At 39.1% G+C, this 13,978-nt stretch overlaps 1 protein-coding gene across 1 annotated transcript in view; it reads right to left on the bottom strand.

The window, feature by feature from the left end:
• LOC126188958 (nucleolar complex protein 3 homolog) overlaps positions 1-13,978 on the bottom strand; it is a 120,727-nt gene that overhangs the window by 67,230 nt on the left and 39,519 nt on the right. Inside the window, exons 2-3 of the mRNA XM_049930717.1 lie at positions 11,413-11,696; positions 1,166-1,347 (exon numbers count right to left, since the gene is read on the bottom strand). Coding sequence (XP_049786674.1) covers positions 1,166-1,347; positions 11,413-11,696 — 466 coding nt within the window. The remainder of the gene's footprint in view (positions 1-1,165; positions 1,348-11,412; positions 11,697-13,978) is intronic.

The following is a 13,978-nucleotide window of genomic DNA, read 5'->3' on the forward strand; positions in this document are numbered from 1 at the left end:
AGCTGTCTGTCCACATGACTGGCCACTTACAAACTGGGACCAAGAAACAGCTGGACCAACCAGCTGCTGAGCAAGCTACCCAACACAACATTCTTCATTTTAATGACTGCTTCAGAGAGTGTGTCATCTGGATCATTCCTACCAACACCAGCTTTCCTGAACTGTGCAGGTTGGAACCCTCCTTGCAATATATCTTATGTTCCCATAACCTTCCTGGCCTCAACCTTCGTTAGTCACTGTCCTTCACCCACCTATCCCCTCCCTGTTCCCACTCTAGCACTTACAACCAATGCACTTACAACCTTTTTACTGCTCCCCTTTTCTGCTGCCCCCACTTTCCCTCCATCTAACCTCCCAACCTAGCAGCCCTACCCTCTCTCCACCTTGTCCCTGTATGCTCCCACAAGCAGTGCTCTACCCTCTCCCACCCCAACTCTACTATCCCTCCATCTCCCTGTTCCAGCCTCCTCCTTATCATTCCCAACCTGACTACTTCTCCCATCATGCGCAGTTATTCACAGTCTGGCCTTGGCAGCCAGAAATGTCATATATGGGGTAGTTGTGTGTGTGTGTGCGTGTGTGTGTGTGTGTGTGTGTGTGTGTGTGTGTGTGTGTGTGTTAACATTGTCAAATTTCGAAGAAGACATTTTTGGCTGAAGCTTACTTGTCTGACAGTGTTTTTGTTATGCCTATCTGTGACTCAACATACCTGCCAAATGGTTAGGAGCAATCTATTGTTTCCTTAACATTGTCATCATTACACCCCGGATTTTCCATCGTTTAATTACTTTCTGCATATCATTTATGAAAGTGGTTTTTCTTTCATTACTCTCACTGGAAAGTTTACATTAATAATTTTAATACAACAGCCAACTAAGGCAGTGGTGGGATCGACGAGAGGATACTGAAAATGATGTGCAGTGTGCATGCGCTGCAATTTAGGTAACTTTTTAGGCCAGTTTGATGTCATTTTCTGGCTTTATAGACTGCAAATGTCATGTATCAAATTGTTAGTCTCAACTTTCCCTACATCACTATGGTATGTTTTAAAAATTTATTGTTTATATCCTGTACGGTCTGTTATTCCAGATACTAAAAAAAAAAAAAAAACAAAAAAAAAAATTTTGATGCTTATGTTTGCTTGTGTTACATTTATTTAAATTACCTTCTTCTTCTTCTTCTTCTTCCACAGTCCTGCACACAATTCCCTGCTTAGTTTTAATAGGCAACAGGTACTTTGTCTTCTTATTTCCTGGTTCTAGCAGTTCTTCCTCATATTTATCTTCTATCTCTCGTTCACCATCATCAGGAACCCTTTTCCTTTTATTCACATCCTTGTGACTGTCACTAGAACATAATTTACTTTTATTGGTTAACAATCAACAGTTGGTAAAAGAGCATGGAATAACAAAGATTTTAATCTGCAGTGTCTTTGTAGTGAGTAAGTTGCCTCCATTGTACTAAGACAAAGAATACTTCAATGTTAAGATATACAGACATTTTCCAGCAATTGCATCAGCTTGATTATTTTTCTTACAAAAGTTTGAAAGTAGGAGCATTACACTTTTTTAACCAGGAAAATGACACAGCACATGGTTTCAACATTATCTCTTGGGATTTACTGTGTGTGGACTGTAAGCAACTTAATAAATCAGAGTGACACAAAATGATAATATCAAGTACATAAAAGACAAATACTATTTCTGCTAAAGTAAGGATCTGACAGAAGACATATAACACTACTATTCACGGTTCAGTTATTCAAACAGCCAAATAAGCAAATTTAAGTCTACAGATTACATTAAAAATATTGGACCCAGCTCCAGCCTCGACAATAGTGGTAGCTCAATGTAGCATGGAGTTCATGAGGATATTACACATAAAACACTAACTTGAAGGATAGCAAACTCTTATTCAAAACTATTTGAAAGGGCACCACTGGCTAGATACCTACAATAATACTATGAGAGAAGGGATCATACAAAGGTAGGAAGATGTTCCTGGAAGATCTGCACCTATAACTGCCTTTGGATATTGTGTCCCCAGAATGTATTAACAATGTTCCCACAGCTGAACTGGGAGGAAGAAGAAGAAGAAGAAGAAGAAGAAGAAGAAGAAGAAGAGAAAAAAGGGCAAATGGAGGGGGGGGGGGGGGTGTTATCAATCTCTTGACAGCACACGAAAGTGACCAGCGAGATGCCATAAAATTCTACAACTGACTTTATCATTATCACCTTGGTATCACCCAATCCTCAGACAATGAAGAATACAGCTCCTGCATGGGGGTGGAGTAACTGTGAACTTCGTTATTGGTTAATGAGGCTCCAATCAGTTCCTCAGCATCCCCCTGGTGGTGGTTCAAAAGTAGGTTTCTGAAGGAAATGGAAGGAACTAGGGCACAATTCTCTGCCACGATCTCAGTAATGTGTCCTCAACTAAATACATCATCTTCCATAAAAACAAACCCTGGGCTACATGGGTAGTTTCATAGGCTTGAGCTGTTTTCATTACTCCCATTAGAGATAGGACTGGTTCCTCAATTAATGTTTGTTCACTTATGCAACAAGGGTGACTCACTGTAACATTCCTGATAAGCGAATCTACGTAATTCTGCCCGCACAAATACACACATCAAAAAAAGTTTTTCATCACCCTGATTCCCAGAACTCCTGAAGATAGATGTTAACTGTGGAGATTGTATCATAGGCACAGTCCCTTTGACTGATGTCACTAACTAAACACGCCAAAGATGTAGACAACCATGCATGAGCAGTGCCTATTAGACAGAGGGGGCCTGAGAGCTGATCAGTTCCGGTCATCCCACCAGGAAGGAGGTAAACAGCTCCTGTTGTCTGCAGTTCAACCATGCCTAGATGGTCAATACTGTGGTTCAATTGTGCCCGCATTGTTACTTTGTGCCAGGAAGAACTCTCAACAAGGGAAGTGTCCAGGCGTCTTGGAGTGAACTAAACCGATGTTGTTTGGACATGGAGAAGATGCGCAATGTTGTTTGGACATGGAGAAGATGCAGAGAGACAGGAACTGTTGATGACATGCCATGCTCGGGCCGCCCAAGGGCTACTACTGCAGTGGATGACTACTGGGATTATGGCTCAGAAGAACCCTGACAGCAACGCCACCATGTTGAATAATGCTTTTTGTGTAGCCACAGGAGGCCGTGTTACGACTCAAACTTTGCGCAATAGGCTGCACGGTGTGCAACTTCACTCCCGATGTCCATGGTCAGGTCTTTCTTTGCAATCACGACACCATGGAGTGTGGTACATATGGGTCCAAGAACATGTCGAATGGACCACTCAGGATTGGCATCACATTCTCTTCACCGATGAGTGTCGCATATGCCTTCAACCAGACAATCATCAGAGACGTGTTTGGAGGCAACCCGGCCAGGCTGAATGCCTTAGACACATTGTCCAGCGATTGTAGCAAGGTAGAGGTTCCCTGCTGTTTTGTGGTGGCATTATGTGGGACCAATGTACACCGCTGGTGGTCATGGAAGGCACCGTAACAGCTGTACAATAGGTGAATGCCATCTTCCGATCAATAGTGCAACCATATCGGCAGCATATTGGCGAGGCACTCACCTTCATGGAAGACAATTCGCACCCCCATTGTGCACATCTTATGAATGACTTCCTTCAGGATAACGACATAGCTCGACTAGAGTGGCCAGCATGTTCTCCAGAAATGAACCCTATCAAACATTCCTGGGATAGACTGAAAAGGGCTGTTTATGGACGACGTGACCCACCAACCACTCTGAGGGATATATGCTGAATTGTCGTTGAGGAGTGAGACAATCTGGACCAACAGTGCCTTGATGAACTTGTAGATAGCATGCCACGATGAAAACAGGCATGCGCCAATGTCAGAGGACGTGCTACTGGGTATTAGAGGTACCGGTGTGTACAGCAATCTGGACCACTACCTCTGAAAGTCCCGCCGTATGGTGGTACAACATGGAATGTGTGGTTTTCCTGAGCAATAAAATGATATTGATGTTTATCTCTATTCCAATTTTCTGTACAGGTTCCGGAACTATCGGAACCAAGGTGATGCAAAACTTTTTTTGATGTTTGTATTAAACATTATGGCTTTTATTGCTCACTTAGTATTTTATAGTGTTTTTAAGTGTATGGGATTTTGTTCTGTTAGATATCAGTCTTCATTTGTTTAGAAACAAGGTATTGATTGACAAAATAAATTTTCCACTTTATAGCATATTCTGATTGAGAATTTAAGGAGATGAAACAGCTAAGGCCATCTCCTAGTCAACCCCATAGGACAGAACCAGTGTGCCCATTCTGTCTGCGTATGGAGTTAATTTTGTGTGCAAGTGTAAGAAAGTGTTCTAAATGTTTGGGTAGCGTGTGTCTGAGGTGGAACATGGGATCCAGCCTGGTATACACACAGTGAGATGTAGGAAACTGCCTAAAAACAACAACCACCCCTCACAATTATCCAGGGTCGGTGTACCTCTCTGCCCTGGAAATGGTTGTGTTAAACACGCGGCAAACTGGGCGGGTATTCTGCAGTGGAGTGACCACTGACATTAATCTTCCAGGTATGTTCAAACTGTGTGAGGGACTGTGACCCAAACCCTTGCCTTTTGTGGGCAAATGCTCTACCAACTGAGCTACCTACGTGTGACTAACAATCCATCTTCACAGATTTACTTCCACCAGTTTCTCATCTTTTACCTTCCAAATTTCACAGAAATTGTCCTGCATACGCTGCAGGACTAGCACATCTGAAAGAAAGGATACTACAGAGACATGGCTTAGCCACAGCCTGTGGCATGGCTAGGTTAAAGAAAGGCAAAACTATGTTTACAGAATTTGTAGACTTTAGAGAAAGCTTTTAACAATATTGATTGGAATAAACTCTTTAAAGTTCTGAAGGTTGCAGGGATAATACACAGGGAGCAAAAGTTTATACACAGCTTTTATAGAAATCAGACTGTTGTTATAAGAGTTGAATGACATGAAAGGGAAGCGGTAGTTGAGGAGGGAGAAAGACAGGACTGTAGCTTATCCCTGATGTTATTCAATCTGTAGACTTAGCAAGCAGAAAATGAAACTGCATAAAATTTTGGAGAAGAAATTAAAGTTGAGGAAGAAGAAAAAAACTTTGAGGTTTGCTCATGACTTGGTAATTCTGTCAGAGACAGCAAAGGACTTACAACCAGGTGAACAGAATGGATAGAAAAGAGGTTACAAGATGAGCATCGACAAAAGTAAAACAAGAGCAATGGTACATAGTAAAATTAAATCACATGATGTTGAGGGAATTAGATTAGGAATAAACATTAAAAGTAGTTGATGAGTTATGCTCTTTGGGCAGTAAAATAACTGATTATGACTGAAGTAAAGAGGATATAAAATTCATACTGGCTATAGCATGAAAAGTATTTGTGTAACACAGGAGTTTGTTAACATTTATATTAATATATAAATCTCAATAGTTCTTGACCGAATTACTTCAAATTTTTATATGACACATTAGATTAGATTAGATTAATACTTGTTCCATAGATCATGAGTACGACACTTCGTAATGATGTGGAACGTGTCAGGTTAATAAAAGATGTCTGTACAAGATATTACTCTGTACAAGATATTACATTACACAAAATATTGCATGACACTAATGTTTAAGTTGTTGTTGTTGTCTTTTTTCCCTTAATTTATATCTAAAAATTCAGCCAATGAGTAGAAGGAGTTGTCATCTAGAAATTCTTTTAATTTATTTTTAAATGTTAGTTGGCTATCTGTCAGGCTTTTGATGCTGTTTGGTAGGTGACCAAAGACTTTTGTGCCAGCATAATTTACCCCTTTCTGTGCCAAAGTCAGATTTAACCCTGCATAGTGAAGATCATCCTTTCTCCTGGTGTTATAGCTATGCACACTGCTATTACTTTTGAACTGGGTTGGATTATTAACAACAAATTTCGTAAGTGAATATATATACTGTAAGGTTACTGTGAGGATCCTTAGATCCTTAAATATATGTCTGCAGGATGACCGTGGGTGGGCTCCAGCAATTATTCTGATACACTTTAATAAACATTCAGACTGTCACAGGTTGTGTATTTTTTTAAACAACAATGTAGATTATGAATGAAAACACACGATACTTGTGTGATATTCTACAATATTTGTTTACAAACCAGTTTTTGGCAGTCATGTCACTGTCAGGTACATAGATAATATGAAGCTATTAGATAAAACATGTGACACATTAAAGAATGAACTACATGACAAATTATAACAATTACTTTATTTGTGTTTCCTCTAGCCAGTATTTGATGAGTAGATTTTTTTTGCATCCAATTGCATTGTTTAGGGTGTTACTTACAATATTTATTTATTTATTTTTTGCTGTCCTGCCTTGTTGGTGGCATGTTAAACTGCTGATTTCTTCTTTTGCTGTCACTCCTTACAGTTGCACACTCATTTGAGATAATTTATCAGCAAAACACAACATTTCTGTTAGAATTTGACATGTTATAGCTACGTGGTGATCATTTATTTGGGAAGCGGGCATGCAATTTTAAGGTTTTACTGACACTAACATGTTTAATGTTCTGTGTGTGTGTGTGTGTGTGTGTGTGTGTGTGTGTGTGTGTGATGCTGGGGGGAGGGGGGGGGCAGGGTTGGGGTTATGTATACAGTTCTTTTCTTCTACTACAGTAAATGACATTTCATTTTATTGCACAGTGGTGTGTACTCATTTAGCACTTTCTGTCCTTACACTATTGATTTTTGGATGTGGTAATTCTCTCCTATTATTAAGTTTTCGGTAAAATTAGGTGGTTTTAATAATTTTAAAATCAGTTTGTACGTCAATTGGACGATCATTCTCTGCTATTAGGTGATCCGCAAATGCTGAGTGGGAACTCTTACTTTTTAATGCTCTGACATGTTCTACACATCTGGTTCTCAAATTCTTCCATGTTTGGCCCACATACACAGACTGACAGAAATTATGAATTAATTGGTATATACTACACTGGCTGTATTTATCAGTGTTCGTGGTTTGTCTTCCAAGTTCTGTATTGTGTTGTCAGTTCAGTATACTGTGTTGAATCCTTGACTCTGTGCCTAGTCCACACCAGAACACTATTGCGGGTCTTTATTGGAGGGCTGCCCAGATCCAATGCCTTGCATCTGTTCAGGGACAGCCTCAGAACAAAAGTATCTTGTTCACACTACAAGGGGCAGTTTTGCTTTAAGTGTTTCGGGAACTAACCTACACTGATCTCTCAGTTCAATTTTCACTTCTGATTATAAATCGGGAAAAAAAGGAAAATATGGTGGGTACAGAAGCTTTTCAGAGCAACCTATGAAATGTGTCAAGATCTCCTGGATACATTAAAACTGAAAGATAGTGGTGGGTTTGTTAAATTTTTTTTAAGGCTGGCACTCAGTGATTTTGAACACCTTCTATAAGTGGATGGAATGCATGATCAGTAAACAAAATATGAAGTTTAGAAATCAGAAATGACTTTAGAGATTTCTGACAAAGGCCTAGTTGGTCGAAAGCTCACTTTCTGACAATCTTTTTGTTATGGCTATCTGCGACTCAGCATCTCCACTGTATGGTGATGTACCAACTATGCTCTTCATAATATTGTTAGAGATTATAGAGTATCATCTAAAGTTTCGGTGCCTTGGCAGGGTGAAATGCTTTGAAAACATATTTGTATACTCTACCTTTTCCCGATTCTTGTCCTGGATTTCTAAAAAAATAAATGTGATTTGAAGCTCATAACTACTACGAATTTTATATTATCTTACCTTATATTCTTTTACATTTGTTCTAAAAACTCCTCTTGATTGATTGGCAGGTAGGAAAAACATGGGAGATTCATATCCCAAAAGTGAACATTTTTTAGAGAAGTCCCACTCTTCCTGCTTCCTTTAAATTTCTCACGTTCCCTCCGAAACTGGCTTTTCAAAGTGAGAATTTTTTCCCATTTCCACTACTGAAATGCCAAAATTTTCTGACAAACATTTTAACACTTGCCCTCATTTATTGTGGTTTCTATATTCGATATGTGTCATATTCCACAAGCAGTTGTTCATTTGATTGGTCTTCAACTAGCTTCAAAGTACTTTCAGCCACCCACATATTGGAAAATATATAATACAACCACATCAGATGACAAAAATAACATTGACATTATATGCCAGCCTTAACCAAACTCACTCCTGACCATGTCCACACTAGCAGAGTTGCACAATATTATTTCAGACAATCTTTTTCCATGAGATTCAAGTCTTGAGTCTCTTTAGACATGAAAAACACTCTGCGGACATGGGAACACGTTGTGGGTCGATTCGCAGGTTCAGACTCAATTCAGCTGTGCAACATTGAGTCCTGGTATGGTCTAGGTGTAGGCTTCAGTGTATTGCCCATCCTGTGTATAAATTTATTGTCGTATGTCATTATATGCCACTTGTTGCTTACTGTGCTGATTTGTTGAGTGTCATTTTGTATCTATCTCTGTGTATGTTTCCTAATTGTATGTTGTCTACTTCTGTATTTTGTTGTTTATTTTATCTACTGTCTTTGCATCACAGCCATTTTCCTGTGCAGTGTACTTTATTGTGTTTAGTTCCTTATGTAGTCATGATCGTTCTTGGGTGTTATGTTCAATTTGTGTAGTGAGTATCTGAAACTGGCTTGTTTAAGTGTTATGGGTAATTGGACTGATTTTGGATAATTGTGTTGATGATGGTGGTGTCCTGTATATTGTGAACTAATTCATAAAACCGTGTCTTGCATCAGGCGGAATTCCTCTCCAGCTTTTATTAGGAAGGATGGAAAGGATGATAAGCCACAACATCCATAATATATTATATCCACACCAAGCCAGGTATTTTTCCCACAGCTCTTCAACAAATTGTAGAACATGATCACCAAATTTCAAAAACATGACTTAATATAAAATTTAACAATTTGGCTTATAATATAATTTACAGCTTTGTAATTATAAGTGTAAATAACGTGTCATCTGTAGCACAACAGCTGAAATCATACAGACATATAAAGGATATTAAAGTTTGCAAGCTTTCGGAGCCAGTGGCTCCTCCTCCTGGCAGAAGGGTTGAAGAGGAAGGAACAGAGATGAAGGAAAAAACTGGTGAGGTTTACGAAAAGGGGTACAATTCAGAAAAATCACCCAAAGGCCTGGGTAAGGGGAGACTTACTGGAGGGGACGAGGACGAAAGGCAGTTTACTGGGGACTAAACCATATGAGATTGGAAAACCTAAGAGCTTAAAGGTGGAAGATAGAGTACTATACAAGATAGAAATTGCTGCTAAAACACTGTGCAAGAGTTAATAAGAGCCAAAAGCTAAGTGATAGTAATGCTGATGTAAAAGACATAACAGTGTTTACATAACAGAGGTATATGATGTGTGTCATTTTACAGGTGGCTTTCCATTTGATAGTATATGTTTTGACAGTTACAGGGCTGGTATAGGAGGGTGCATAGGATAAGTCTAATAGAGCAGACAGTCAGAGGAGTAGGAGCCATAAGGTAGGGAGATGGGTGCAGATGGAGCACAAGGATACTGCAAAGACTGGGAGGGTAACAAAAAGCTATTCCAGGTGACGTGGGCACAATGCTGGACAGAATGAACCTTGTTTCAGGGCATGATTTTAGTAAATCATAATATTGTCAAAGTAGCTAATTAATCCATTCAAGGTCACAATAATGCTGAGTGACAACTGGTGTACACCTGTTGTTTTTTGGAGGGATCAGCAGTACCGGGATTGGATGTGATGGACTGGAAAATCTGCTTTTGAACTAAGCAGATGAGGTAACTAAGTTCAGTGAAGGCTGAGGTGAGAATTCTGATACATTGTTGTAAAGAGTTTGCATCTGAACAAATACGTTTGCCATGAATGCCAAGGCTGTATGGGATGGAATGTTTCACATGGAAAGGATGGCAACTGTCAGACCTAAGTACTGTTGTTTGTTAGTTGAATGGTTTAACATGAACAGAGGTGTGTAGCTGACCTTTCAAGAGGATGAGATAAATGTCAAGGAAAGTGGCACGAGATTTGGAATAGGATTATGTGAATTTCAATTGCGAGAATGTACACAGACATCCCAAGAACCCTTTGACAACACCAGATCATCAGTTCTTCTGGTAGATTCCTAAGTTTGACACTGAGACTGAACCTGCCCAATGCATTTGTCCACAGCATTCAGATCCTCCCACACAACATTTCAGTTGCTGTGAAGTCAACCCCTCCCCAAAAGTAACCCCACCCCCTTTTCTTCTTTTGAGGACCCAATCCACTTTATTTCCTTTATCAAACATTTACTATTAATATTATTATTATATCATTTCTTTTCCATCATTGTTTATAATCATATTTACTTCTTATTCTACACCTCCCATATCACCTTTGAGCAGACATGTCAACCCCTTGACTTTTCCTTCTCTATATTTCATGTTCTTCATTAGACCTTATTATTCCTTCTTCAGTATGGTATTGCACATCCTGCAGGCTTATCACGTCCCTCAACATTCCTTCGAACATTCCTCAAAGTTTTCCTCTATTTTCCCTCTGATGAAGGACAGAGTGTTTCTTTAAGTAAGAATTTCTACTGTCCCATGTGTGTTCCAATAAGATGTATGGAAAATTGCACTTCTTGAAGATGAGTATTAGTCAGCCCATTTGTCTCTCCATTAATTAAAAGAAAAAAAAATAGAAATGAGATTTTTTCCACTCTATAACACTTTATATTTCTTCATCTTAATTTTCTGAGAAATTTGCAACAAACATATTGCTGTCCCCCAACCGTCACACAATTATTACCCTGTGCAATAAATATATGATTCTGGAACTCACTTTTAGAATGTTTGGAAATTCGAGCAATTAAAAAGGAAGATTGGGTTAAAGACCCGTCAGCATCGAGGTCGTTAGAGATGGAGCACACCGTCAGATTGTGTCAAGGATGGGGAAGGAAATCGGCTGTGTCCTTTCAAAGGAACCATCCTAGCATCTGCCTGGAGTAATTTAGGGAAATCACAGAAAACTTAAATCCGAATGGCGGATGCACATTTGGACCACTGTCCTCCAGAACGTGAGTCCAGTGTGGTAACCACTGCGCCAACTCGCTTGGTCTGAATAATACACCCTGCCATTGGTTAGAGCTGTCACACGACTTACTAAATAAAGGCTTATTGTAATTTAGTTTTCAGTTGTGTAATATTCATTTTTTATTACAAATTACAGGAATGTGGTTCTCAGTAAATTGGTGCTCTGCAGGGTTTTAACTGTGCAAGAATGTTCTACCATAAACAGTTATACACCATGAGCTGATATCATCATCACATATGTCACTTACCAATAAGAAAATTACTTACTTTCTGTAGCGAATTTTATTTAGGAGGGAGTAACTCCGGGAAGAAACAGCATTTTTCAAGAAATCAATGTCATCCTCATCAACCATATCTAGGATCCCCAAATCATGATCACTCTCCTCTTCTCCTTCATTGGTGCCATGATGGGAAGGATTCTGAGGTCCACTAAACAGTGGTTTGGGTGTAGCTTTCTTATTTCTTTTATGTTTCAGTTTTCCTTGACGTGCTAATTTTGTGCGTTTCTGGTTACTTCTTTTTAGTTTACTAATGCGTACTTTACCCTTTTTCTGAAACAAATTTTAGAATTAAAAATAAAAACAAAACTAAATTTCTAACAGAAGCATTTCTTTCATATAACCAAATTGTCTTCATATTGTGGACACTTGCACAATTTTACAATGAAGGTTCATTCTGGTTTTGTTTGTGTGTGTGTGTGTGTGTGTGTGTGTGTGTGTGTGTGTGTGTGTGTGTGTGTGTAATTTTGGATGCTCAACAGCAATATCATTAGCTAAATTGCTATAAAAGCCCAAGCCAAATTTGATTAAAACAAATAAAACTAAAACAGTGTAAAACAAAAATCACTCACCTTTATGTACCAGTCATTTCCACGCATGTAGATTGAAAAATTGTCATCCAAGCCAAAATTAAAAATGTAGTGTTAAAAATCCTGGTTAGTGAACAGAATAAATGCTAAAATAATAACTCTGAGCCACCTTACACAAACTGTGGATCTTGTTGATGTAGGGGGGCTTGCACGTCTCAATGATACTGATAGCCGTACCATAGGTGCAACCACAATGAATGGGTATCCGTTGAGAGGCCAGACAAATGTGTGGTTCCTGAACAGGCACAGTAGCCATTTCCGTAGTTGCACGTGCAACTGTCTGGATGATTATCTGATCTGGCCTGTAAATTTAGCTGATGGCCTTCTTCCAGTAGCTGTGAGTGGTTGAAAGCATAGAGACAGTACAGTCATTCATTTCTCCTGAGGGCATATGGCTCTAGAGAATTGCTACACAATGACTGCATCCTCCTGGGTAAAACATTCATGAAGTAAAATAATCCTACTTTCAGTTCTCCATGTGGGGACTAGTCAGATGGAAGTAGTAACCATAAAAAACAAAACTGACAGTCTACAGGTCAGAGTGTGGAATGTCAGATTCCTTAATAGGGTAGATGGCTTAGAGAATTTAAGATGGGAAATGGACAGGTTGAAGTAAGATCTAGTGGGAACTACTGAAGTGTTATGGTAGGAAGAACGGGACTTCTGGTCAGGTAACGTTTAGTTGTTTGGAGTGACAACTGACAAAACAGCAAGGTCATCAGTCACTCGATCAAGATACAAGTCATCTGGAGTTAATGATGTTAAACAGAAATTTGCTTGGATTATGGAAGTATGTAAAAATAGTAATACTGAAGTACTAAAAGTAGTATTGATGCCCGAGCTGCGAAATCCTGACAACATAATTATGATTTAAAACAGTTAAGGAGTAAAGAGCACCTTCGAGATAGGATATCTGTAACAGTAAAAGTGAGAAGGCTAAATATGTAATGAACATCAGTTGGGCCAACTATAGTGAGAGAAACAAACAGGTCAGTAAGTGGGTGGATGGGGGTGGGCGAGTGTCCCTTGAGGCGCCCATAACAGTCCCACCCTCAATCTGTTACAGTCAGGATGGGAACAGCACCCAGCGTCTTGTAGGAAGCATAAAACTTTTTCAGCTGTTGTTTTGTCAACTGCTTGCATTAAGGCTAAGGAATTATTAAAATCTGTCTTCACTGAAAACTTAAAACAGTCTCCAACAGGAGATGCCCCAAATATCGTTGAAGATCCTAAGTGGACGGAGCCTTTGACTAATGTTCAGATGTTGGATCATCTGATCATGAATTGAATCAAAGCTAAAGGCTGTACTGAGTGATGAGTCAAGAGACCAAAATAACTCCCAGTCAGTGACTATGGTTACTTAAGTTAATAAATCAATCCAGAAGGCTAGATGAGTATTTCTGATACAAAGAGAAGATAAGCAATTAGCATCCCACTTAGGCAATGAATTGATATCAATCAGTTCCAGTACAAAGAACATAGAGGAACCACGAGCAAAGTTTAAACAGATTGTAAATCATGTTCGTGAGAAGTATTAGCTTGACTGGGATTAGCAAACTATATGGAAGGTCTGCTACTGGTTAATTTGACCAATGATATTTATTTTACTTGTTAAATTAATTCAGTGTCTTAACATGTCACTACTGCCTTACACTTTTCTATTAATGTGTTCATCTAATTTTTCTTGTAGAAACTATACTTAAAGAAAACAGGACTGAAGTACATAATTATTCACTGAAGTTAAACTTTGACAAACTTACAAATGCATATAAACACATAATTATAAAATAACATTGAAACTTCCTAGCAGATTAAAACTGTGTGCCGGACCGAGACTCGAACTCGGGACCTTTGCCTTTGGCGGGCAAGTGCTCTACCATCTGAGCTACCCAAGCACGACTCATGCCCCGTCCTCACAGCTCTACTTCTGCAAGTACCTCGTCTCCTACCTTTCTCCTCTTTTAA

The sequence above is a fragment of the Schistocerca cancellata genome, chromosome 5 (assembly GCF_023864275.1).
Source record: "Schistocerca cancellata isolate TAMUIC-IGC-003103 chromosome 5, iqSchCanc2.1, whole genome shotgun sequence".
Classification (NCBI taxonomy): domain Eukaryota; kingdom Metazoa; phylum Arthropoda; class Insecta; order Orthoptera; family Acrididae; genus Schistocerca; species Schistocerca cancellata.